At 38.5% G+C, this 27,286-nt stretch overlaps 1 protein-coding gene across 5 annotated transcripts in view; it reads left to right on the top strand.

The window, feature by feature from the left end:
• Nucleotides 1-27,286, top strand: part of ZRANB1 (zinc finger RANBP2-type containing 1) — a 58,734-nt gene that overhangs the window by 7,312 nt on the left and 24,136 nt on the right. The window contains exons 1-2 of one of the 5 annotated variants that reach the window (XM_059172888.1): nucleotides 10,312-10,331; nucleotides 13,224-14,074. The exons of 1 other annotated variant lie outside the window; for it this stretch is intronic. In XM_059172888.1, the coding sequence (XP_059028871.1) occupies nucleotides 13,261-14,074 (814 nt within the window). In that variant the 5' untranslated portion in view covers nucleotides 10,312-10,331; nucleotides 13,224-13,260. Of the gene's footprint in view, nucleotides 1-10,311; nucleotides 10,332-11,175; nucleotides 11,323-13,223; nucleotides 14,075-27,286 lie in introns of those variants that run through there. 3 more of the 5 variants (XM_059172885.1, XM_059172889.1, XM_059172886.1) reach the window with 3 other exon arrangements.

The raw sequence follows: 27,286 nt of genomic DNA, 5'->3' as shown, positions 1-27,286 counted from the left end.
TTTTTTTTTTTTTTTAAGATTTTTATTTATTTATTCGACAGAGATCACAAGTAGAGAAGCAGGCAGAGAGAGGGGGAAGCAGACTCCCCACTGTGCGGAGAGCCTGACCCAGAGCTCAGTCCCAGGACCCTGAGATCATGACCAGAGCTGAAGGCAGAGGCTTAACCCACTGAGTCACCCACGTGCCCCTGTAGGATATTCTTGAAGTGCGTGTGTATTTGTGTTTCAGTGACCGAGTAGATGCTTGAAGACCTGTCAGGTTGCATGCTCTACCAGCTGAGCCAGCCAGGTGCCCCAAGATTCTACAAATCTTACTTAAACTTGGCACTTACTCCGTTAATGATCTTTATAAAGGCAAAAGAAAATTTCAGACTATGTGTTGGAGTCTGCCATTAAAAAAAAAAAAGATTTTATTTGTTAGAGCACACAAGCAAGGGGAGCTGCCAGCAGAGGGAGAAGCAGGTTCCCTGGAGCCTGACCTGGGACTCTATCCCAGGACTCTGGCCTCGGGATCTGAGGTGAAGGCAGACACTTGACCGACTGAGCCACCCAGGTGCGCGCAAATAGTGATTTTCGAATTCAGTTACCCTTTTTGCATTTATTAGTTGGATTTTTATTGCAAGGAGGAGCTTTCTCATTTACTTGTTTGTGTGTTTATCAATGTCTATGTAAACTTACAAATTTTTATTTTAGTCAGTGTTTTAAAATCTTTATTGTTGGGGCGCCTGGATGGCTCAGTTTGTCAAGTGCATGACCCTTGGTTTCAGCTCAGGTGGTGATGCCAAGGTTCTGGGATCAAGCCCCGAATCTGGTTGACGGTGCTCAGTGTGGAGTGTGCTTGAGATTCTTTCCCCTCTCCCTGTCCCTCAACCTCTGCTTCTCCTCCCCTGCTTGTTCTCTCTTTATGTCCTCTAAAAAAATTAGTAAAATCTAAAAAAAATAAAAAAAACTTTGTTGTTACTGTTTATGGTGATGCTCAAGTTGATCCAAATTTGGTCAGTAGGAGCTCTTTGTAGTAATTTCTGTCTTTTTTTTTTAAAATTTTTTAGGTGTGACTTTATTTCAGATTTGGTTTTATGTTTTAGAGCAGCTTTAGGTTCAACCCAAAAGTTACTGTGGTCTTTTTAAAACTCTCCATCATTCTTTGAGAGCTGATTTTTTTTTTTTTTTTTGAAGAGTTTCCAGTGTATTAGTGACAAAAAAATTAAGGAGCAGATTTTAAAAAATAGACTTTATTTTTAGAGCAGTTTAGGTTAATAGTAAAATTGAGCAGAAAGTATAAGGAGTTCTTTTATATCCCTTGCCCCAACACAGGCATAGCCTCCCCCAATATTAATCAGCAAAGTGGTTCATTTGTTTACAATTGATGAATCTGCCATGACAAATCATTATCAGCAGATTCCATCACTTAAAGTTCACTTTTCATATCGCCATACTGTATGTGTCAAAACCCATAGGATGTACAAGTATATACCATTATAGTGTCATACAGCATATTTTCACAATCCTAAAAATCCTCTCTGCTCTGGCAACCACTGATCTTTTCACTGACTCGTTAGTTTTGGTTTTTCTAGAATATCATGTAATTGGAATCTCACAGTATATAGCCATTTCATATTGGCTTCTTCCACTTAGTAATAGGCATTTAAGGGTTCTCTGTGTCTTTTTATGGCTTGATCCCTCACTTGTTTTTAGTACTGAATAGTATTTCTTTCTTTCTTTTTTTAAATATTTATTTATTTGTTAGAGCACAAGCGAGGAGAGCAGCAGGCAGAGGGAGAGTTGGCTGAGCGGGGAGCCCGATGTGGGACTCCATCCCTGAACTCTTGGATCCTGACCTGAGCTAAAGGCTGATGTTTAACTGGCTGAGCCACCTAGGCGTCCCTGAGTAGTATTTCATTTTACCACAGTTTATCCATTCACTTTAGATCATGTGTCACACCTACTGAAGGTGCTTGCAAGTTTTGGCATTTACGAATAACATCCGTATGCAGACTTCTGTGGACATAAGTTTTCAACGACTTTGGGTAGATAACCAAGGTGCACAGTTCTTGGGTTGTATGAAGAAACTGTCACTCTTTGTTAAGTGGCTGTACCATTTTGCATTCCTGTCAGTAATGAATGAGAGGTCTTGTTACTTTATGTCCTTGCTAGCATTTTGTGTTGTCAGTGTTCTGGATTTTGGCCATTCTATAATAGGTGTGTAGTGGTATCTAATTGTTGTTTTAATTTGCATTTTCCTATTGACATAGGATGTTGAGCATTTTTTCATGTGCTTATTGGCCATCTGTAGGTCTTCCTTGGTGAGGTTTGTCTGTTTAGGTCTTTTGCCCATGTTTTAATTGGATTGTTTGTTACTGTTGAGTTTCAAGAGTTCTTTGTATATTTTGAATAAAAATCCTGTAGCAGATAGGGCTTTTGCAAATATTTTATCCTATTTTTGGCTTTATCTTTTCATTCCCTTGACTGTATTTTGCAGAGTGGAAGTTTTAAATTGTAACAAATATTTCAGGAAGTATTTCTTTCATGGTATTTTATCTAAAAAATCATTGCCATAGCTAAGGTTATCTAGATATCCTTTTATTTTATCTTCTAGGAATTTTATGGTTCTTCATTTTACATTTAGGTCTGTTACTCATTTTGAGTGAATTTTTGTGAAGGATGTGATGTCTGTGCGTAAATTCTTTGCGTGTGGATGTCTCGTTGTTCCAGTGCCTTTTTTTTTCTTTTCTTTGGAAAAAGACATCTTTTCTCCATTGTATTGCCTTTACTCCTTTGTCGATGATCAGGTGACTATATTTGTGGGTCTGTTTCTGGGCTCTGTTCTATCTCATTCGCTTATTTGTCTATTCTTTTGCCAATAACACACTGTCTTGATTACTGTAGCTTTATAGTAAGTTTTGAAGCTAGGGGGATCAGTTCTCAGACTTTTTCTTTCTTCACTACTTGTTGGTTATTCTGGAAATTATATAAACTTAGAATTGCTTTGTTGATACCCACAGAATTTTGATTGGGATTGCATTGAATTTCTTGATCATGTTGGGAAGAAGAGAGATTTTGACTGTTTGAGTCTGCCATTCCATGAACATGGAATAATAATCCACTTACTTAGTTCCTCTTTGATTATTTTTCATCAGAGTTTTATAGTTTTTCTCATATAGGTCTTGTATGTGTTTTGTTAGAGTTATACCCAAGTATTTAAATTTTGGGGGTGGTAATGTAAATGGTGATAATGTTTTTAATCTCAAATTCCATTTGTTCATTGTGTTATTATAGGAAAGCAGTTGATTTTGTATATTAACCTTTTATCCTACTCCCTTGTTATAATCACTTTATTAGCTCTAGGTGCCATTTTGTTGATTTTGAGGGGTTTTCTACATAGACGTTCCTATCTGTCAATAAAGACAGTTTTTCTTTGCAATTTGTGTACTTTTAATTTTCTCCTACAGCATTAGCTAGAATTTCTAATTTGTTGTTAAAAAGAATGGTGAGAGGAAACATTTTTCCCTTATTACTGATCTTAATAGGAAAGTTTCTGGTTTTTCAGAAACCAGATGTTTCTTTTCATTCCCTTGTTAGCTGTGGGTTTTTTATATATGCTCTTTACCATGTTGAGGAAGTTCCCCTGTATTTCTAATTTGCTGAGAGTTTACCCCCTGCTTCATGGATTTGGCCATTCTAATGGGCTTGTTGGATTTTGTTAAATGCCTTTTCTGCATGTATTTGTGTGATCTTGTGTTTTGTTTTTTTTTTTTTTCCCTTTTTTAGTATGTTGATATGAAGGATTACATTAATTGATTTTTTTGAACAATTGAACTAGCCTTGGATATCTGGGATAAACCCCACTTGCTTGTGATGTATAATTCTTTTTATACATTGTTGGAATTGAGGTTTGTTTTGTTGAGGATTTTTGTGTCTCTGTTCATGAGAGACATTGAAAAGACCTTTTTTTAAAAATCACTTTTTAACTTAGTTTTCTGAAGGGTGACATTCACCTGTGCAAGTTTACATTGAAATAGATTTTGGTTCATATTTTGAGAGATTTTTTCTATTTTATGAACTGTACCTGCAAGTTATTAGAAAGAAGCTGTATTTGTAAGTTTTACAAATGTTTTAAACATTGCTTCTCAAACACAAATATTTATTATTAGACTCAACAGTCATAAAATTCTGTAAAATTACCACAGAAGTTTGAAAATGCTTACTCTCATTTTCTCTATAGACCAGTAAACAGTTTGTAGACTGTCACAGGCCCCTGGCAAACATTTGAGTAGCAGTCTGAATATTATACAGTGTACTACTTCTTTCCTTGCTCTCTTTTTTTTTTTTTTTTAAGATTTTATTTACTTATTTTAGAGAGAAAGCATGAGCATGGGGGCGGGGAGGGGCAGAGAGGGGCAGAGGGAGAGAGAGAATCTTAAACAGGCTACCTGCTGAGCACAGAGACTGACTTGAGGCTCCTTCCCAGGACCATGAGATCACAGCTGGAGCTGAAACCAAGAGTCCCTTCCTTAACTGATTGCAACACCCAGATGCCCCTCCTGCTCTTTTTCTAATAGTCTGAGCCTTAATTCTCAGTCTTGAACAGCATTTGTTACTTTTGTAATAGATTTGAAAATGATGAAAAATAATGAAAAATAAAATTTTTCATTATGAACAGCTTCAAACATGCATACACACATACATAGAGAGAGGCTAGGAAAATGAATTCTCATACTCTTATCACCCAGGTACTAATACATGGCTGGTCTTGTTTCATTTATGTTCCTCTTGCTTCCTCCCAGGGGAGTATTTTAAAGCAAATTCCAGACATTTTACAGCAATGTAAATATTTTCAGTAAGAGTAAAGGACTTTTTTTTTTTTTAAGAAAGGAAGGTGGGTGAGAGGCTGGCAGAGCGACTGAGAACCTTAAACAGGCTCCATGCTCCCTGCTGAGCTGGATGTAGGGCTTGATCTCATAAACCTGAGATCTTGACCTGATCCAAATTCAACTAACTGAGCCACTAGGCACCCTGAAAAGGACTTTAAAAAAAAAAAAAAAAGATTTTATTTATTTGTTTATTAGAGAGAGAGAGAAAGCAATGGAAGGGGGAGGGTCAGAGGGAAAAAGCAGAGTGGGAAGTCTGATGTGGGACTCCATCTTGAGACCTAAGCTGAAGGCAGACGGTTAACCGACTTAGCCACCCAAGTGCCCTGAAAAGGTCTTTTTTAAGAGCATAGGTACCGCACTGTTAATCACACCTTAAAATTTCAATAATTTCTTAATATCATATCAGTGTTGAGGTTAATTTTTAACATGTATTTAAGTTTTAATGCACACCCTCCCCACACACAGGAGTTTGCTGATTGCATCTCCGTGGAATCAGTTCTGTCTATCCCCTATAATCCTGCAAACTGGTAATTAGATCTGGAAGCTTGATCTTACTCAGGTTTGATAACTATTATTATTTGGCACAAGTAATTCATAGATGGTATGGTATATGACTGTTTAATAGCTTTATTTTAAAAATAAGTTTTTAATACTGCTTACATCTATTAAGTGATTGTTACCTTGATATTAGTATGTATTTTAAAAATTGGGCTTGCTGGGGTGCCTGGGTGGCTCAGTGGGTTAAAGCCTCTGCTTTCGGCTCGGGTCATGATCCCAGGGTCCTGGGATCGAGCCCCACATACGGCTCTTTGCTCAGTGGGGAGCCTGCTTCCTCCTCTCACTCTCTGCCGGCCTCTCTGCCTACTTGTGATCTCTGTCTGTCAAATAAATAAATAAAATCTTTAAAAAAAAATAAATTGGGCTTGCTACCAGAACTTGTAACAAATGGAGCAGGGAAAAGTTAGGAAAATGTTTCATTATTTCTGGAAATAGAGTATTTATTTGCAAAACAAATTCAATGAACAAGATTTTAAAGTGAATCTTTACATTGAAGAATATTGAGATGCTTTGATAGTTACAGTTTAGTATATGGGATGGAGATTCTCGAGATTATCTTAATTCATTTTTTTTTTTTTTAACAGATGTGAGAGTTGAGGCTCTAAGAGAAAATTGATTTACTTGCTATGTTGCAGTCTTTCCTTTAAAACAGACTATGTATAGGTGCTGTTCACAATATACTGTGGTTTCTTTAGTAATTTGGATTAGTTTATTAGTTTAAAGGAAATCAGGTTGGTTTTTTGTTTTTTGTTTTTTAAGATTTATTTATTTGAGGGAGAGAGAATCTCAAGCTTATCTCATGATCTGACCTGAAATCTGACGCTTAACTCATTATGCCACCCAGATGCCTACAGGCTGGCTTTAGTAATATTTTCTGTCTCAGGGATTGCCTCCAAAATAAAAACAAAACAAAACAAAAAAACCCTTAAGGTATTTTATAGTTGAGAACCATAGTGACTATTTCCAAGTTGTTTTTTTTCCTCACTCAGTGTTAGATGCTAAATTTAGTATATTTTGTTTTATAAATAACTTTTTTACTTTTTTTCTTTTTAAGAGAGAGGGGCAGACGGAGAGGGAGAGAGTCTTTCCCAAGTGGGGCTCAATCTCAGAACCCTGAGATCATGACCTGGGCCAAAATCAAGAGTTGGACATTTAACTGACTGAGCTACCCAGGTGCCCCTTATAAATAATTTTTTAAGGTCTTGTTGCTCAACTTTTTAAAGATTTTGTAATAGTTCTCAATCTAGATATGCCATGGGAATATTCTGTATAATTTTTAAATTTATTTAAAGATTTTATTATTTAACAGAGCACAAGCAGGGGGAGCCGCAGAGGGAGAGGGGGAGCCACAGAGGAAGAGGGGGAGGCACAGAGGGAGAGGGGGAGGCAGGCTCCCCGCTGAGCAGGGAGCCTGACAGGGGCTTGATCCCAGAATCCTGGGCTCATGACCTGAGCTGAAGGCAGACGCTTAACCAACTGAGCCACCCAGGCATCCCTTGAGATCTGATTCTTGATTACTTTTTACAAAATTTCACATAGATTTAGCACTTTCAGAAGGTATTTAGTGATTGCAAAAGTTTTTATGACCTTTACAGGACCCAAAGGACTTGTATCCTTTATATCGCAGGACTTGAATAGTTAACCTGCTCATGAGTGCCTGGGGTCTGATACACCTAGTTGTTGGTGGTGGAAATTGTCTGCTGAGGTCTTGCCGCAGGAGTGGATCCCAGCCCCTAAAATTTCTTTGTGCCTGAAATTTTTCCCGTCTCTTTTCAGTACACTCAGTATGGTCTGTTCTGTGGACTTTACTAAACACAGGGCTGGTCCGCATTTCATGCCACTTGATGCCCTCCATGCCACAGTTTGTTTTTTTAAAATTATTTATTAGAATGTATACATGTGTGCTGAGCAAGCATGGGTGGGGAGGATATTGAGGGGCAGAGGGAGAGGGAGAGAAACTTAAGCAGCCTTCATGCTGCTTGTGGAGCTTAGTCCGATGTGGGACTTGATCCCACGACCCTGAGATCATGACCTGAGCCAAAACCAAGAGTCTGCCCCTTAATGGACTGTACTACCCAGGCGTCCCTGACCCACAGTTTTTGAAAGCTTGGCTACCTGATTGAAAACTGAGGGAGGGAATAATACAGGGAAGACAACACACACAAATCAGTATTCTGGAAACTAGTACCAGTAGGGAATACAGTCAGTGCCAGATGCTAGTGGAAGTGTGGTGGTTTGGTATACTTGAAGTGATTTGGAAAACACTCCTAAGAGAGAGGAGACTTGAACCGAGCTTTGAAGAAGGGGTGGGATTTGCCACAGGTTGGGCACGTGTGTCTGTTATGCTTGGGTTTGTAAAGGTAGTGCCTTCATGTATCACTGGGGCGGGTTGGGGGTAGTAATTGCATGAGGCTAGGGTATGTGTGAAGTGTTGGGGAGTGAGTCTGTGAGGTGGGTTGTGTGTGTGACTATGGGAAGGAGTTGGGAGTTCTTACTGCTGTGGAATTGCTTAGGAAAGAGTGCTTTGCTATTAGGATTTTTCTGGTAACAGTAAGCTGTGGATTACAGGAAGGGTGGATTTAGAAAGGGAAGATACTTAGAAGGTTATTACAGTAGTTCTGACCTGAACTGAGAAGGGTTGATGGCAGTGGGAAATGGGAAGAAAGGAACTGATTGGACAGAAACCACTAGAGAGACCCTGGTCGGGGGAAGGGCAGAATTCAAGAGGATTCTGCCATTCTGTGCTGGGTGCAGAGGTCCTCATGGTGTCCTTAATGGATATAGGAGAAATCAGGGTTAAGGGTTTGCTGTGAGAGGAAGAGAAGAGGTTTAAGTAGGATGTGATAAATTATTGGAGCCCTGAAATGAGGTCAGCTTTATGGAGAAAGGGTTCACTGTATCATCAGTCTTCAGGATCTTGCTCAAGGCCAGTTGTTTTTTTCTGTTGACTGTTGTGAGGAAGGACAGTGATGTAGAAAGATGCGGAGGAGAAAAGAGGGGAATGACGGTGTGGGAGTTTTGGTTTAAAGAGTTAAATAGTTCTTTTTATATGTCAGTATTACAGTTCAGAATTATCATGTGATATTGTAACAGAACCTGAAAATTCAGCATGCTTGGAATAAGTTTTAACTTGCATCTCTGTTCTGCTAAGATGCTTTCTGAGCATTTATAAATTTCCATAGATTTATGTTAATTAGTATTTATATCAACAATTTATATTAATGAGTTAGTGTTTATATTACTGAGTAGAGACTTATATTTAATAAGGCTAATATAGGGGCGCCTGGGTGGCTCAGTGGGTTAAGCCGCTGCCTTCGGCTCAGGTCATGATCTCAGGGTCCTGGGATTGAGTCCCATGTCGGGCTCTCTGCTCAGCAGGGAGCCTGCTTCCCTTCCTTTCTCTCTCTGCCTGCCTCGCTGCCTACTTGTGATCTCTCTCTCTGTCAAATAAATAAATAAATCTTAAAAAAAAAAAATAAGGCTAATACAAAACCTTAAAGACTGCTATTAGTCCTTCATTTGGATGACTTACCATTTGAAACTAACTGGCAAGGGGGCTTCTCTGTTTCTTTTCTTATTTTTTTTAAAGATTTATTTATTTGATAGAGAGAGCATACATAGCAGGAGGAGGGGGACAGGGAGAAGCAGACTCCCCATTGAGCAGGGTAGGCTGACCTGGGGCTTGATCCCAGGACACTGAGATCATGACCTGATCTGTAGGCACATGCTTAAGCAATTGAGCCACCCTGGCAACCTGTTTCTTTCTTAAGGAGTTTATACATGATGAGGATTATTTCACTTCTCCCGTTTTTTTCCATAGGGTTTTAGTAGGTGCTTGGGAGAATTTGTAGAGTAGCTATGATTTTTGAGGAATTTCCTTTAATAGGGATCTGGTTCTTCAACAGTGTTTGGTAATGCTTCACTAATATGAGCTAATTAATTCATTATTAAGCATGACAATATAAAAAATGTTTAATTGATAGCTTCTCTTTTCCCCTGATCATTAGTCTGTATACTCATAATACTTGGGCTTTTATTATTATTTCAGCTGGGAAGTATATACTCAAAAGCAATTGTCAGTTTAAGACTGATTGATATAGTTGGAGACATTATTCAGTCTGTCTGCAGGTAGAGCTTGATGCACGAATGGATTCATGGATTCTTTGATCCATAGGATGAGAATTGTTGGTGTGGCATTCGAACCAAGGAATATTTGTTTGAAGAGTAGAAGTTGTGTGTGGTTCTCCTTAAAGAGGGTCCAGATTGTGCAGATTTTGTTTTTGCTTTTTATTGCACCAATTAATGCAAGTATAATTCATTGGATAGAATTTGGATAGAATTAGACTTGCAAATTAAATTTACTTGGATATATGACTATGTTAACATGAAAGATATTTTGTAACAGTTTTATTTTGCTGTACAGTATTAATTCTCAGAGCTGGTTGCTATTAAAAATAATTTTATGTTTTTTGGGGGATTTTTGACATCTGGAAGAAAAGAAGTACTTAGTGTTAATTTGTTGTTAGTAATGCAAAATCATATAGTTGAGCCAAAGTCATCTTTACTCTTCGATTCCACTTACTGATTACAGCAGATGTAAATGGCTCTCTCAGATAATCCTCTCCAGTGAGTTTTAGTTTTCAGTTACTAAAAAACGGTATTTCTCCAAAGCCTCAATTTCCCATAGAGTTGACACTGTATACATCATTATTTAATATAATTCACTTGCCTTAAAACTTTGGAGCATGGTTTTGGTATTGCTTAGTTACCTGGATTTTTGAAGAGGGAGGCTACTTACCAGGCATATATGACAGTGACTCTATTTTTTATGACAGTTTTTTGTTTTTTTTGGTCAGATGTGGACATTTAAACACGCTGTGCTGGCACATTAGTTCCATGAAGGTGAGCTAAGATCATGAAAATTTACAAGCTGTTCAGTTGAGCCTATAAACATAACAAACTAAGACTTAGTGAAGCAGGCATGAAATTCTGAATGTGAATATTTTGAATGAAATACTGAAATTACGTATAGTAGCCCTGTATATATATTCATTATGTCATTTGTTCTTGTCATGATAAGTTTCTACTTGACCATGTTTTTTTTTTCCAGTAGCACAAGCAACTTATTTATAGTTCATTCCTGAGAAACTAAAGGAAGAAACTGCCTAGTGAATATGAAATATGAACTGTATGATTATAGTTTCTTGCTCTTTCGCACACTTTTGGACTGCTTTTGGAGCGTATGTAATCTTTGTGTACAAGCTAAATTTCAAAATCTAAGCAATATAAATATAAATAACCTGGGTTAGGGGGAAAATACAGTTGCTGAAGGAGAAAAAGACTTCAGGCTAAATACAAGCAGTATTTATTTTTTGCTTTTCTACTTAGTTTACATCCTTTCTCTCTTCAGTAATAACAAGTAGTATGGGTAGGAACTGATTTAGCACGACTCAGTGAATATTAGGGATTCCATTAGTTCACATACACACACGGCTAAGGCTTTAGAGAAAAATGTCTTTCCCATGTCTATTTGACTGACCAGCACAATGAGTTAGCTAATTTTGTTGCTAAATAAATTTAATTTATTAAATTACAATGCTAAATACAGTTCATTATTAAAAGAAATGAGTAGGATTAAAATAAAGGCTTTTTAAAAAATAAATACTGGATAAAATAGCAGGCTTCAAGTGAAACTCAGTTTTGGTTTCCTTTACAGGACTAGCTATTCACAGTCAGACAGAACTACTTAGCACGCTCTGCCAGTGTCTCCTGAGGAAGTCAGAATCTTGAGCCAGCATGAAGACTGAATCTTGTCTTTGGTCTGATTTATAAGTCATACTTTTATTCTAACCATGTGCAAGGTGGAGGTTATAGCATGGAAACTAAAACCTTAGTAAGTGTGATTTTTATTTTAGCTAATAAATTATAGCCTTTCTTGTAGTGAATTTGTCCTCTTAATGGAGTTCACACTATAAATGGGGTGAGGACTTGGCAAACAGAGACACAGTAATAAACACATACAAAGTGAAAGATTAAGCTTTTCAGGTCAGAAAAATCCCTGAGAAAGGGAGGCAAAAGCTTCTGTTACTCTGCTTAGGATTTTTTACTTTTCTTGTTAAAAATATGTGGCAGGATGATATTTAGTTGAGAAGGGATATAAGTAAATGAAGAGTCACGCTTTAGTGGCAGCCATTAAAACAGTGTGGAAATTCCGCAAGAAATTAAAAATAGAGCTTCCCTATGACCCTGCAATTGCACTACTGGGTATTTACCCCAGAGATACAGATGTAGTGAAAAGAAGGACCGTCTGTACCCCAATGTTTATAGCAGCAATGGCCACGGTCACCAAACTGTGGAAAGAACCAAGATGCCCTTCAACGGACGAATATACACAACGGACATATATTCAATGGTCCATATACACTATGGAGTATTATGCCTCCATCAGAAAGGATGAATACCCAACTTTTGTAGCAACATGGACGGGACTGGAAGAGATTATGCTGAGTGAAATAAGTCAAGCAGAGAGAGTCAATTATCATATGGTTTCACTTATTTGTGGAGCATAACAAATAGCATGGAGGACAAAGGGAGATGGAGAGGAGAAGGGAGTTGAGGGAAATTGGAAGGGGAGGTGAACCATGAGACTATGGACTCTGAAAAACAGTCTGAGGGTTTTGAAGGGGCGGGGGAGTGGGAGGTTGGGGGAACCAGGTGGTGGGTATTAGAGAGGGCACAGATTGCATGGAGCACTGGGTGTGGTGCAAAAACAATGAATACGGTTCTGCTGAAAAGAAATAAAAAGTAATTATTAAATTTGCTGTGGAAGTTACTTCATAAATTAGTTGGCATTAAATCATGAAGTCTTCATTTTAGTGTAGTTAGTAATAAGCCCAGTGTAGAATCCTATGAACCTTTTAAAATATTGAATATAGGTTTTTAGTATGAATTGAATTTTGAGTGTATTTTAAATACTGAATATTTTGAGTATGAGTATTCAAAATTCTATTGGCATGAGTATGCTAATAGTTATCTTAGGGACATTCTGTTGATTTTATTGTCCCAGTAGATGATGTATAGTTTTTATTTTTTTGTGCTTCAGAGTTAACTAGATTTTGAAGGGTGTTAGGCTATCAAGGAACTTGATCTGTATTTCATAGTGTTCCTTTTCTGATTGTAAGGATTACTCTTCAACATTTTTCTTTTCTGCCTGTGCTTATTATTAATAAGAGCAGTGGATAAGTAGCACTTTAAAGCTGCTTTTTCTTCCTTTAGCAAAAATGATAGAGTTGACTTTGTTTGATCTTCTGAATTCTTCAGTGAATCAAGCATAAGGATGCTGTACCTAGATAGCATAAGAATCTATGTTGTTCATAATTTGAGAATGGTTACATGTTTAAGTTATGTGATTTGTGTTCTTTCTCTTCTCTTTGAATCTTAACTGTTGGTTACTCTTCTAAATCGATGGTGATGACCTGGCTTAAATTAAACATCTGTTAGTGGCTTCTCTGTTTTAACTTGCTTCCCTCTTAGAACAAACCTCCCTTTATCTTCTGCTTATCCCTTTTGCATTCTAAAGTACAATTTCATTAAATCCCTGAGGTCTAAGATTTTTCTTTGGAAGCTTATCTCTGGTGTCTCTAATGGAAATTGGAAAAGTAAGGATAGTTCATTGCTAAATCTCACAGGCTGCTTTTGTGAGATTTATATTTTGTAAGTTGAAGGGTACTTTTGGGGCACAGAGATGGAATTATGTAGTTATTGTTTTAATAACTATGTCCTAATTATTTATAGCTTCCTGCCTGACATAACTCACTTCAAGAAGAGCACAATGTCAGAACGTGGAATTAAGTGGGCTTGTGAATATTGTACGTATGAAAACTGGCCATCTGCGATCAAGTGTACTATGTGTCGCGCCCAAAGACCAAGTGGAACAATTATCACAGAAGATCCATTTAAAAGTGGTTCAAGCGATGTTGGTAGAGATTGGGATCCTTCCAGCACCGAAGGAGGAAGTAGTCCTTTGATATGTCCAGACTCTAGCGCAAGACCCAGGGTTAAGTCTTCATACAGCATGGAAAATGCAAATAAATGGTCATGCCACATGTGTACCTATTTGAACTGGCCAAGAGCAATCAGATGTACCCAGTGCTTATCCCAGCGTAGGACCAGGAGTCCCACAGAATCTCCTCAATCCTCAGGATCTGGTTCAAGACCAGTTGCTTTTTCTGTTGATCCTTGTGAGGAATACAATGATAGAAATAAACCGAACACAAGGACCCAGCACTGGACTTGTTCTATTTGCACGTATGAAAACTGGGCCAAGGCTAAGAAATGTGTTGTTTGTGACCATCCCAGACCTAATAATATTGAAGCAATAGAGTTGGCAGAGACTGAAGAGGCTTCTTCAATAATAAATGAGCAAGACCGAGCTCGGTGGAGGGGAAGCTGCAGCAGTGGGAATAGCCAAAGAAGGTCACCCCCCACTACAAAACGGGACTCGGAAATGAAAATGGATTTTCAGAGGATTGAATTGGCTGGTGCTGTTGGCAGCAAGGAGGAACTTGAAGTGGACTTTAAAAAACTAAAACAAATTAAAAACAGGATGAAAAAGACCGATTGGCTATTCCTCAGTGCTTGTGTGGGTAAGTTTCTACATTTTTTGAAAGGGATGGTAATAGGTATTAAGAATGACATGGAAGATATAAACAGTATCAATATTATTTAGGATTTAGGTCATTCAGCATGATAGCTGTACTCCCACTGTCCATAATAATCTGTATTTGTGATCTTGTTATAACTTGATCCTAAATCGCCTCCATTTCATTGTGTGTCTTTCCATCATTAAGGAGAAAAACTTCTTAAGTAAGGTTTTTTTTATACATCAATAGGAGAAAAATATACCTGGAGTTTGAAACTGCTGCTCTGTTTATTTTAACAAGATGTGACTGAGGAACACCAGCTGCTGCTTCGGAGTGTTTGTAAACAGTGTGAGCATCTTGTGATGACAGAAGCTTTAGTCAGATGTTAAAAATATCACAAAAATGTGACTCCAAGAAGTTGAACAAACATAACATTGACCTTGAAAATACTGATGTTAATTTAACATGAATGTCATGTAGTTAATACTGGCAAATTTTATAAAACTGATTTCACATAGCCAGCTGGTTCCCACAGTTCAAATCATGATGTGTGTGTGTATTGTGGTTTTAGTACTTCCTAAAGAAATTTTGGATATTGATCCCAAGTTACTGGTTCAGACCTGTTGAAGGACCAGGACATGTTGGAGAGCAGGGTTTTCTCTAGTTTAACCAACCTTGTGAATTAAATATTTGTGATGTAATTCACAAAAGCAGTTATTGGACACCCTGTGCTTTTTTGTTTCTTTTGAGTAGGTTAGCTTTTTGAGTTTTATGATTTAAATTATCATAATTTTTGATAATTTAATGGGGTTTAATTATCCCCACTGGGGATATTTTGGGTGGTGCTTGCTTTGACATTCTGTTTTTTTTTTTGTTTTAAGATTTTATTTATTTATTTATTTGACAGAGATCACAAGTAGGCAGAGAGGCAGGCAGAGACAAAGAGGGAAGCAGGCTCCCCGCTGAGCAGAGAGCCCATGTGAGGCTCCATCCCAGGATCCCAGGATCCCGGGATCACGACGACCTAAGCCTGAAGGCAGAGGCTTTAACCTACTGAGCCACCCAGGCACCCCTGACATTGTGTTTTGTAGAGAAAATTTTTGTAAAGGATTATTTGGAGTGACTAAAGTTAAATATTGTGTGGAACAATAGCTAAGCCTTAAATATAGCTTAGCTGTATGTGTATGTTTTTTACAGGTGTGAATTTCTTTTGTTTACCCTCCTGAATATAGCTCCAAGAACAGAAGATGTAACTATATGAACTTGTAAGTCCTAAGCGTAGATTTCAAGAAATCTGAGTTTTTTATTTTAGTTTTGTTCTGGTAAAAAGAATGTCCCAGAAGGTGAGTCTTTCTGAACACCCAAACACAATAGGCACTTAGTAACTCTTAGTTCCAATTTTCTTCTGTCTGAGGACTACCGATGAGAGCACACTGACCCATTTTAGATTATCTGTGTTTTTCCATTTCATCCCATAGATTATTTTCCCCCTCCAAGTTGGGGTACCGTATATGGCATAATTTTCCTTTTTTTTTTTAAGGAGATACATTGTATTTATTTTATTGAGGCCAAAGTCGACTGGTAACATAAAATTCACCATTTTGAAAGTGAACAAATCAGTGGCATTTAGAGCATTCACAGTGTTGTGCAGCTACCACCTGTCTGGTGCTAAAACATTTTCATCATCCCAAAAGGAAACCCTGTAAACCTCTACCTCCCCTCCTCTCCCAAGTCCCTGGCAATCATGTCTGCTTTCTGTCTCTCTGGATTTACCTATACTGGATATTCCATATAAATGGAATCTTATGTGACCTTTTGTATCTAGGTAGATTGTCTTTAAATTACCTGAATGCCATTTGGAAACTCTTAAATCGTTTTTGCAGGTGGTAATGGACTATGCATACATTTAGTACAAGGTTGTTTTATAGTACATGTAAGTTTACAGATGGAAGTGAAGTACATTGTGATGATTATTAATTTATGTTGGGGTCTTAGAATCCTTTAGAAACCAGAGGTTCCTTCTTCAAGTTAGTGTATCTCAGGATAAGTAATTCTGCTTTGAAATATTTTCTCTTGAAACACAGATTAGACAAATCAATATAACTTTGTCTGTGTGGCTGTTACTTCTTTATGATGACTCTCATTTTGCTGCTACCTTTTATTTCTTTCCACATACCCTTATTTCTTTTGGGATAATCATCTTTATACCTCTTTGCATTTTGATGGCTGTGATTTCATTTTAAAGTGGAACAAAAAACTTATGCCAGCAGGTCCAGTATTGTGTTTGATCTTATTTCATTTACCAAATGGTTTGTTATTAGGTCCCTATTCCCACCCACTCCAGAGTTTCTAGGTTCTTAGGGCTAAGTATTAATTGTATTTAGTTTTTAGTAATGTGCATTCTGTTTTCCCTATCAACAAATACTTTTAACTTTACTATACAATATGGTTCTGAACTGTTGTACCAGAAATTATGACTGTGTGTTTATTGGGTAGTGCTTTCTTGATTTGTAAACATCACTGAAATATGTGTAAAAAAATTTTTTTTGTTTACCTTGTGTTTAACAGAAGCTCACATGTACTGAACATTAATCTTTACCTCCCTTTTTCTGCCTCTTTTATGTTCTCCAGGTTTCATTAGATGTGGTATATTATGGCTTGTCCATGTTAGGCATTTAAGAAAATCATCTTTGTGGTTCCCTTGGTAGCGCGTAAAAAAAAAATAATCTCTGAAGTATATACACTAAGTATAAAGTATTTACTGAGTATAAAATTCATACTAAGTATAAAATGTGAGAGACTTAACCCCTGTGAAATTGGAAAAAGTCTCAACCTTGTAGTTGGTTAAGATAGAATTAAGGAGAGTTCAGTTGTTAAGAAGGCAAGTAAACCAAAGTGCCAGCAGTATTGAGCAAGTTTCTTTTTTACATGACTTTTGGGTATACTTTCCACCTAAGTCGTTATTACTATCTTATATAGTGAGCGGACATTGGGGACAGCGATGCCAAGATCTGACATCAGTGAAAGTGGAATCTGGGAGTAGGAACTGGGATGGTAAAGACAGAGGTGTGAATTTAAATGTGCAGTTGTCTCTGGAATGTGTGCAGTTTGGTGCCAGGTGTTTTCTGGGAGGTCATGTTGATGCTAATCATAGACTGCCTGTCCGGCTGGATAGATAATGCCCCTAGAGAACAGGGCGCTACTACCTAACACACCATTTTAGTTCTGCTATTGTATTGAATCAGTTGCCCTTTAGAAGAACATTTTAATTTGTGACCCAAGTTGATCCCTCAAAAAGGTACTGGGTCACGTAAGAATCCCAAATTAAATCTGTGGTGATAGCTTTCTGTCTTCCTGAACTCTGGACTTGTGTATCCAGTTGTATATACCACATTTTGCCTTGAATAGCTAGTATTTCCAACTTCTTTCCAACTTATCGAAGCTGAAACTGAACTGGTCTGCCCCTTAAACCTATTTTTTCGTAGTTCTCTTCTCCCTCGATGGCTGGTTTATCGTTCTACCGGCTGTGCCCAAAGCCTCGGTCATCCTTGCTTCTCCTTTTTCTCTTATGCCTTTCCTACTTGTGAGAAAAACTTACTGGCTCTACCTTTGAAATACATACAGGGTCTGCACTTCCATAATCCCTTCTGTCCTTTTTCTCTTTTACAAATTGTTCTCCCCATAGGAGATATTCTTCTAAAACTCTGCTCGAACTAACTCTTCAGTGATCGCCTGTGTTGCTCAGAGTAAGAGCCAGAGTCCCTCAAAGACGGTCTAGGCCCCACAGCTGTATTCTGCACCTTCCTTCCCCCCCAACACATTTCTTCTCCCACCTGTCTGTTGCTCTCCACTTCACTCATTCACTTTAGCCACTCTGGTCACCTTTCTTCTCTACAAATCAACCTCAAGCCTTGATACTTGCAGTTTGCTCTGCCTGGATTGCTCCTTTCTGGATTGCACGATCAGCTCATTTATTAGTCGCTTAGAATTCTTTGCGTAGTCGCCGCCTTCTTGGTGAGGCTTCCCTGACGGCTGTACGGACAGTTCCGGCCCTGTCTTCATCCCCTTCCCCCGGTTTTAATGGGCCTCACGACACTCGCCACTTTTTTATTTGTCTCTTTCTTCCTTAGAATTTGAGCTTTGTGAGTGGCAGGAATTTTGTTTCCTTCACAGCTATATCCTGGTACTTAAAACAGTGTCTGACATGTAGCAGACATTCAGGCATTTGTTAAATCATTCAGTGAATACGCCCTTGTCGAAACTGGCATCTGGACAAATAGACCTTTCTGCTGCTTTTCTGAATTTCTAGATTTTTTACTTTCTTCCTAGCTTTCTGTATTTTTTACTTTGCAGACTATTCCTGGGGCTTGACCCTGTGGGAGCCATTTGACTTTTCCCTATCAGGAAAAGATAGGAAGTTGGTACAACAGAGTCTTCTGAGAAGAGGCAGGCCCTAGTTTATCACTAGGCAGTCTGTGGATATGAACGGTCTGAAGTCAGATTTCTTTACCTTACATTTCTCTGTCTTCCTGCTTTCACTGATGAATATCTGACAGTTTGGTGAATATATGATGTAAAGAAAAAAGTCATGTGTATGCTGTGCCTGAAGTCCTAAAGCAAATGCACTTTTTACGGGGACACTTTTTATAGTCAGTCGTCCTTGGAGCTGTTGGTGCGGTTTGGCGCTTTGTCTCCTGTCTACAGCAACAGCTCTGTCTTTCTTACGTTTAGCTTGTCCAGTGACCCTGCTAATGAAGATGGGAAGGATTTGAGATGGGGGGTCAGAGTGGTGGTGAAGGTGGAGGGGTAAAGTAGTGTAGGGTTGAAACTGGATTTTATGGGGCAGTGGCATTATAGAAAATGTGTGTGTCAGTCAAGTCTCCTGTTGTTCCCAGGCTTTGGGGTGACCTGAAGCATGCACTTGTGTCCCCTGTTGAGAATCACTGGTTAAGTCACGATTTCCTTACCAGTGAACGAGCTGAAACGGAATCATGATGATTATAGTCCGGGGTATTCCTGAGCAAAATTTTGATGGGTCTAAAAACTTAAATGATTTCTTTTCTTTTTCTTTTTTATGATTTTAGTTCTTTATTTGAGAAAGAGAAACAGATAGCAACAGAGAGCATGAGCAGGGAGGAGAGGGAGAAGCAGGGAGCCGAGTGCCGGGCTCGATCCCAGGACTCCGAGATCATTGATCTGAGCCGAAGGCAGACCCTTAACCAGCTGAGCCATCCACGTGCCCCGTAACTGTGATTCCTAAAACATAGAAAATGTTAGAATTGACTTTTTCTTTCAGGTTGTCTGCAAAGATAGTTCTGTTTGATCAAATATTTCCCCTTTTCTCCTACCTGTGTAGAAAATCAGTATTTGTGGCTGTTATTTTCTGTCCTGATGCCAGTTGTATTTTGGTCCCTTGCCTGTGTACCATGCCTTACATAGCCACTCCGGAGTGCCAGATGCAACTGCAGAAACCCCTCTAATGTATATAGTGCTACACATGTCAGAATGTGTTTGTTTGCTTTCACTGATACTCTTGTTTTCCTTGTATTTTTTAATTTTTAATTTTTTTTACTTTTGTCATTTTATGAAAAATTAGCAAGGTATAGGCTTATTACATTTAAAAATACTCTATTTTGCTATCATTATTAAGAATTATGGATATGGATGGTTTTTCTCAAGGAAATAATAGTTCACTTCTATTAAGGTTGTAGTGTTTTTCTTTTTCTGGGAAAACAAATGTGTTGCAAAATGTAATGTTCTAAGGTAATTTTTTTATGGTATCTGTATTATTTAGCTTAGAGATATAATGTGTCTGGTCACATGAGTGTTGTGCAGTAATCCACACAAAATTGTATTAACTTCAACAGAAGAAAAAGTCCTATATGATTAGTTTTTGAGAGATGGTAGTACTATGAACTGGAATGGTGATAAGGTGATGTGTAACAAGAAAAGCACCACATCAGAACAAAACAGTTGGAAATCCTTGACGTAAGATACAATGGCGATTTTACCTATTTAATTAAGATGTCTTTGTGTCTGATTTTTTAACTTTAGAAGAAACCGAGGGCATGGAAATTATTATAAGGAAAGACATGGAAGACGCTTTTATTATCTAGTTTGGTGTTCTTTAGCTTTTAAAATTAATTTGCTGCAGAGCGATACCTTACTGATGACTTACCTGAAGGCATAAAACATGAAATACCTTGCAAAATATTAGCCATTAGGGAGTGGAGTTACGTGTCTAAAGTTGTATTTTCTAGGTGCCCACTACTGCTTGCTTTCAGTCTACCCACCCCCTTTCCACTTTTCTGATTTACATGACTGATTGATATAGTGTAACAAGCAGAAAAATGCCTTCCTGCCCCCCAAGACATTTAAATTCTAATCCCCAGAGTATATGAATATGCTACTATACGTGCCAAAAGGTATCTTGCAGGTGTAGTTAAATTAAGGCCCAACAAATGGAGAGATGATCTCCTGTTATCTGTCTGGGTAGGCGGGCCTAGCACAATCATAAGGGTCCTTATAAACAGGAGAGAGACAGGAGAACCTGTGTCACAGAAGGAGATATGGCAGTGGAGCAGCAGAGGTCTTAGTGGTGTAGGGCCTTGAGCTGAGGAATGCTGGCAGCCTCTATAAGCTGGAAAAGGCAAGGCTCCCCTAGACGATCCCCAAGGAGCACACCTTGGGCTTCAGCTACTGAGAGCTATGTGGAATGTTTGGTCTTGTCCAGATTTTAAGATAAAAGATTTGAAAAGTTTTTAAGCCACTAAATTTGTAGTAATTTGTTAGAGCAGCAATAGGAAATTAATACAACTTTTTTTTTTTTTTTTTTTTTAACACAAATAGCAAGTTCAGGGTGTCACATATGCTTCTGATCTACTGGTTATAAATCACAGGTTTCCATAACCCTGGCTTGGGTTTAGTTAGTTTGGTAGAATTGCTCAGAGAACTCAGGAAAACCTTTTGCTTACTAGATGACTAGTTTGTTATAAAAGGCTAGAACTCAAGAACTAGATGGAAGACATGCAGAGGACAAGGGAGGCGCCTTTCTGTGTCCTGTTGGCTGCCACTCTCCTCGTACCTCTACATGTTTAGCAGCTTGGAAGTTCTCCAGCCCCCGTAGTTCAAGGATTTTTACCGAGGCGTAATTACACAGGTAAGATCAATCAGATCATTGGCCACAGGTGATTAATTCACCCTCCTGCTGCTATTCTCTCCCTTGAGATAGGGGTGGAATGGGGCTGAACGTTCCAACCCTGCAATCCCAAGGTTGGTTCTCTTGGCAACCAGCCCCCATCCTTTGGGTTTTCCTGAAGTCACCTCATTAACATAAGCTCAGAAGTAGAAAAAGGGGCTTGTTTTATGAATAGCAAAAGACATTCGGTTTTCCCTTTATCTCTCTGGAACTATTTCAGGAACTGGGAACAAAACTAAATATTACATCAAAAGATGCCCCTAGGGATCTTACTTCAGGAAATTGCAGGCGTTTTAGCAGCTATGTGCCAGGAACAGTAGATGAAGATCAAGTATATATTTCTTACTCACAGTGAGTTTTTCTTTTTTAGTTAGTTTTCTTTTTTTGCTTTTGCTCTGTGTTTGAAAGGAGTACTGTTACAGGAACTTTGGAATAATGTTTGATGCCTGTGAGTACTGTTTTCAGTCTTGCCCTTTTTCCAAGTCACCTAACTGAATACACCTGCATGAAAGCTGATTGTTGAGTCCCAAGATAGTCTGTCACTTGCTAATAGTTCTGGGCATTCTGTGGTTAGGTCATGTTATTTGAACTTGGATGATTTTTAATAAAATACTTCTATAGTATTTACTTTGCTTTGCTTAGCTTAGCCTGTGTTTGCCTGTTTTCAGTTTGGTGGACCGTAGGTGTTTGGACAGTCATTCTCCCAGTCCTGTGGATCTGCTTCGCGTCCACCATCACTTCCGAGTTGGTAGCCCAGTTGGTAGCCCAGTAGCAGATCTTTGTTCTAATGTGTAATTTTTAGAGATCATCTTCTGGGAGTTCAGAGAGGGAGCTAGTAAAAGAGTTCACTGTTCTGATAGATTTACATTATGGTATTTTTAAAGTGCTGGATTTATACCAGGATGCTAATGAGCTGTTTTGAGTATGAACTTGATTTTGTATTGGTACCAGGCTGAGTGTTTTACTGAAAGATACTCTTTTGAGTTAGAGTTCTTTTTCCCTTAATACTTTGCTTTTTTTCCTTAATACCAGTAGAAACTGAAAAAAGGCCTTGGGTCTTAATAGTCTTTGACATTTAAAAGCATCACATTAAAAAAAAACACATTAAGAAATAAAAATGGTTTGTTAAAATATCCTATTGAAAGCTTTTAATAGAATCCAAAATACATGCAGACTCCTGCCGCCGGTCTTTGGCAGTGCATCCATAAAAGGAAAGTGCGCTGCAAGAGTGCGGGCAATGCCTTGTATGTCCTTGGTTAACTCTCGGTGGTACTCTTATGTGCGCATATGTGTGTGTGTAGCTGTCAGAACCGAGGGGTCTTTTCACTCCACACAGGTTCAGACTTGTGGGTCTCCTTCCTCTCCAAGGTAGTTGATATTATAGGTAATAGAATTATTTTTAGCACTGTGAATGGAGTAGCTCTACAGACAGCTTTTGTCTTTTCTTCAAGTTTCTAAGGATTTTCTCTTGTGATTGGAACTCTGGATATAAAATAAAACTTTGTGTTAAATGATTTTTAAGAAAATCATGATAGTTCTCAACAATGTACTAAAGATTGTAATCAGTAAGGAACATTCACATACTTTCTCCTGGCCAGTTCATTCTGGCTTTTGAAGGTGCTTCCTGACAGCTGGGATGAGAAGGAAGTTTCCCGGAATGAGTGTGTCTCTTAAGGCAAATGGGTGGGAATGGCAGAAATAGAGCCTCTGTGGCGTACTTCTGGTTGCCTCTGGTCTGAGATGGAATTGCTGTCTTTTAGAAATGATTGATTACACTGGCCCGCCAACTAATAATGTGCCTCCTCATGCTGAAAAAGGGAGTCTGGCAGGTGATTCTTGATTCTGTGGTACTGATATTTAAATATGCATTGTTGATTTAGTAAAGGCTTTCATTTTTAAAAAACATTGTATTAAATGAACACATTGAGTTATAAAATCCAAGTGTATTGCTTAAATACTGAATAAAAAAAGATGTGTTTAGTCTCCAGTGAACTTTACTGTTAAATCACTTTAATTTAAAACACTTATTAAAGGAAAGAAAAACCATTATTCTTTTTTTCACTCCCAGTCCTGCTGTGCAGAGACAACTTTTCCCCCCATTAACCTTTTATTCTGAGAAATTTCGATCTTTTTTTTTTTTTTTTTAAAGATGTATTTATTTATTTGACAGAGACAGTGAGAGAAGGAACACAAGCTGGGGGAGTGGGAGAGGGAGAGCTGAGCAGGGAGCCCTATGTGGGGCTCTATCCCAGGACCCCAGGATCATGACCTGAGCCGAAGGCAGACACTTAACGACTGAGCCACCCAGGCGCCGCTATTCTGAGAAATCTCAAAACCTGCAGAAAAGTTACAAGTATTATCTATATTATATGCCTTTGACCTAGATTTTCCAGTTGTTGATACTTTGCCACATTGACTCTCTTTCTGTATTTCTTGAACAATTTGCGAGGTAATTGCAGATGTCTTGACATTTGCCCCTATATAGTTCAGCATGTATGTCCTTGAAACAAAGACATTTTCCCTGCAAACTATATAATATGATTATCAGAAAATTTAATATTGAGAGTCCATACTCAGTTTCACTAATAGATTTTGCTGCAACCCCAATCAAGGGCTGGACATCTTCTCTATTAGTGTTCTCTTATTAGGCCCCTCATTTCTAAACAGTGCCTCAGATGGTTTTTGGTTGTTTTTTTATTTACTCTTTCATGAGATAAACATTTGCAGAGTCCAGGCAGTTTTTTCACAGAATGACACTCAATATGGAAATTATTAGATTAAATTATTAGATTAAAATGTTTTAGCTTTTTTTGGGGGGGGAGGGAGAAATACTACAGAAGTGATACTGTTTAAAGCAGCACCTCTGATATGTCTGAATTATGTCTTCGTGTCATGTTTTTTTTTCTCTTTTTTAAAACTTTAAATGTGGGGGCACCTGGGTGCCTCAGTGGTTAAAGCCTCTGCCTTTGGCTCAGGTCATGATCTCAGGGTCCTGGGATCGAGCCCTGCATCGGGCTCCCTGCTTGGCAAGGATCCTGTTTCCCCACCGCCTGTCTCTCTGCCTACTTGTGATCTTTTTCTGTCAAATAAATAAATAAACTTTAAAAAAAAAAAAAACTTTAAATGTGGTAAAATACATGTGACAAAATTTGCCATCCAAACTATTTAAGAAGATTTATTTATTTATTTTAGAGCACAGTGGAAGGGGCTGGGAGAGGGAGAGAGAATCTCAAGCCAACTCCCCCTAAGCATGGACCTGGACATGGGGCTCAGTTTCAGGACCCTGAAATCACCACCTGAGCCAAAACCAAGAGTCGACAAGTAACTGACTGCACCAAGCAGGTGCCCCACCATCTTAACCATTTTTAAATGTACAGTTCAGTGGCGTTAAGTACGTTCATATCCTGCAGCCATCACCGCCATCCATTTCTGGAACTTTTTTCATTTTGCAGAACTGAACTTTGTATCCGTGAACAAGAGATTGCCCTCTCCCTCTCCCTCCAGCCCCCAGCAGCCGTCACTTTAGTTTCTGCTACTGTGCATTTGACTGTTCTTGGTACCTTGCATAAGTGGAATCACATGGTGTTCTTTTGTGACTCTCTTGTTTAATTTGGTGTAATGTTTCTAGACTTTATTCATGTCGCAGCACATGTGAGAACTTGCTTCCTTTTTAAGGCTGAATAATACTGTATGTACCTACCATATTTTGTTCATCTCTGGAAGGACACACCAGTCTTCTTGTTTCGTCAAGTTTAGACATTATGTGCTGACTTCTTAAAACAGTATATGATAGTTTGGTTCATTTTTAAATAATAAAAGCAGAGCATGCTCATTGTAGAATATTTCAGAGATAAGAAAAGCCGTGAAAAAACAATAGTGTAAAGCATCCGTGTTTAGAGGAAATCTGTCATGTTATTGTGTATTTTCAGTTTTTTTACATTTACTTATTTTTAGGTAATTGAAATTGTACTTCTTTTGTTGAACATTATATTCTGAAGTAATAACAATGTTTTGATCTAAAAAAAGTTTCATCTTTTAAAAAATGAGTGTGTAATAGGACATTTAAGTTGCTATACTTTAACTTGCCCCTTAGCCTTTGGGTTATTTTTTTTTTTTAAAGATTTTATTTATTTATTTGAGAGAGAGACAGTGAGAGAGAACACGAGAGGTGAGAAGGTCAGAGGGAGAAGCAGACTCCCCACGGAGCTGGGAGCCCGATGCGGGACTCGATCCCGGGACTCCAGGACCGTGACCTGAGCTGAAGGCAGTTGCTCAACCAACTGAGCCCCCCAGGCGCCCACCTTTGGGTTATTTGGACATTTTTTATTCTGATTGTGTTTTGCTGAGCAAAATTGTCAGCATTCCGAACTATTTTCTTAGGTTCGACGAAATGGAATTACATGATCAGATGATACGAACATATGCATATTGGTGAATAGCTGCCTGGAAGAACTGCCCAGATTGTAACCCATCAGCAGGGTCAGAGTGACGTTGTGGCTGGGTCTTTGCTAGGATTAGTTAGTAAGGGAAGCATACTATCTTGCCTAGTCATTTGTATTTTTCCCTGTGAATTGTTGATTTATGTCTTCTGCCCATTTTCCTTTTATTTTTATAGCAAGTTATGTGAAGTCTAAATATAAACACTTAACACTAAAAACTTGCATCAGTCATATTTGCAACGGGATTTGCAAATTCCCCCCTCCCCGCTTTTTTTGTGGGGAGTGTGGGGAGAATTATGTTAATGATGCTTTATCCTTGTTGTTTTACTCAGTCTTTCAGATTGAACTAAGAATTAAAATATTTTCCTAAATTCCATTAATATGATTTATTAGATAATTATTTCCCCATACCATTTGGGTGGTTCTGTTATACATAGGATGATTCTACATTTGTTTTGAGGCTATTTTGTTTATTTTTTACATCAGTATCATACTTTTGTTTAAGTAATTATGGCTTTATTATGTATTTAAAGATCTGATAAGGCAAATGTTTGTTCTGTTTCACCCTTCAGAATGGACTGACTTTTTACCTTTTCTTTGTTGGTCCATTTATTTTCACACTTAGATATTCATGGAGTGTTTTCCCAAGCACTGTGAAAGAAGTCATGGCTTTCAGGGAGCTTGTGCTCTGATAGAGGAAGATAAAATTTAGTAAGTCAGTAGAGCGTGATGAGCTTAGTAGAGGAAGGATAAGGTGCTAGAGGATCTGGAGAGGGGTTTCAGGAGGAAGTGACATCGAAGCCAAAACCTTAAAGAGAATAGGGAAGAGTGTTTTGATCTGAAGGAATTGCATGTGTTAAGACCACTTAGAGTCAAGAGAACAACTGATGGAGTTAAGCATGGTTGAGGTGTAGTGTGGGAGCTCCGGAGTAGTGCCGTGGGGTGATGCCGCAGGGTGATGCAGCGGGGTGATGCTGGACCTTTCAAGGTCTGTGGACCTCGTTGAGGGGTTTAGCTCTTAACATAAGGATAGTGGTAAACGTTTAGACGGAGACCACCTTAATCAGATTTGTGGTTTAGAAAGATCACTGTGGTCAGTTTGGAGACTAGATTGGAATGGAGCAGCACTTGAGGCAAGCTGCCCACTGGAAAGAGAACATTAGAGTAATTTTAGTGAGGGAGAGTGCAGCCTTGACCTGGTAGAATAGAGGCAGTGGAGATGGGATGGGGGATGTATTTGAGAGAGACTTAAAAGGCAGGATTGACAAAACTTGGCAAAGTTGATATGGAGACTAAGGGAAGAGGAGTTAAGAAAGATGTCCAGGGTTTTGGTTTGGACACTTGGGTTGGATCATTTCTCCTAAACACAGGAGACGTGAAAGTTCAATTTTAGACAGGATGTAGTGGGACTGTCTAATAGGTTGTTGGATATGTGGGCCTGAAACTTTTGAGGAAAATCTACCACTCCACTTAACATGGATACTCATGTGGCCATGGGTATTCACTGAAACTGGAACTTACTCTTGCGGTGGCAAATCATAGGAACTTTGTAGTTTTGTGCTTCTACCCGGGAGCCTT

Source organism: Mustela lutreola, chromosome 4, assembly GCF_030435805.1.
Source record: "Mustela lutreola isolate mMusLut2 chromosome 4, mMusLut2.pri, whole genome shotgun sequence".
NCBI lineage: Eukaryota > Metazoa > Chordata > Mammalia > Carnivora > Mustelidae > Mustela > Mustela lutreola.
Note: the sequence above shows the minus strand (reverse complement) of the source record. Positions and strands in the feature narration are given on the sequence as shown.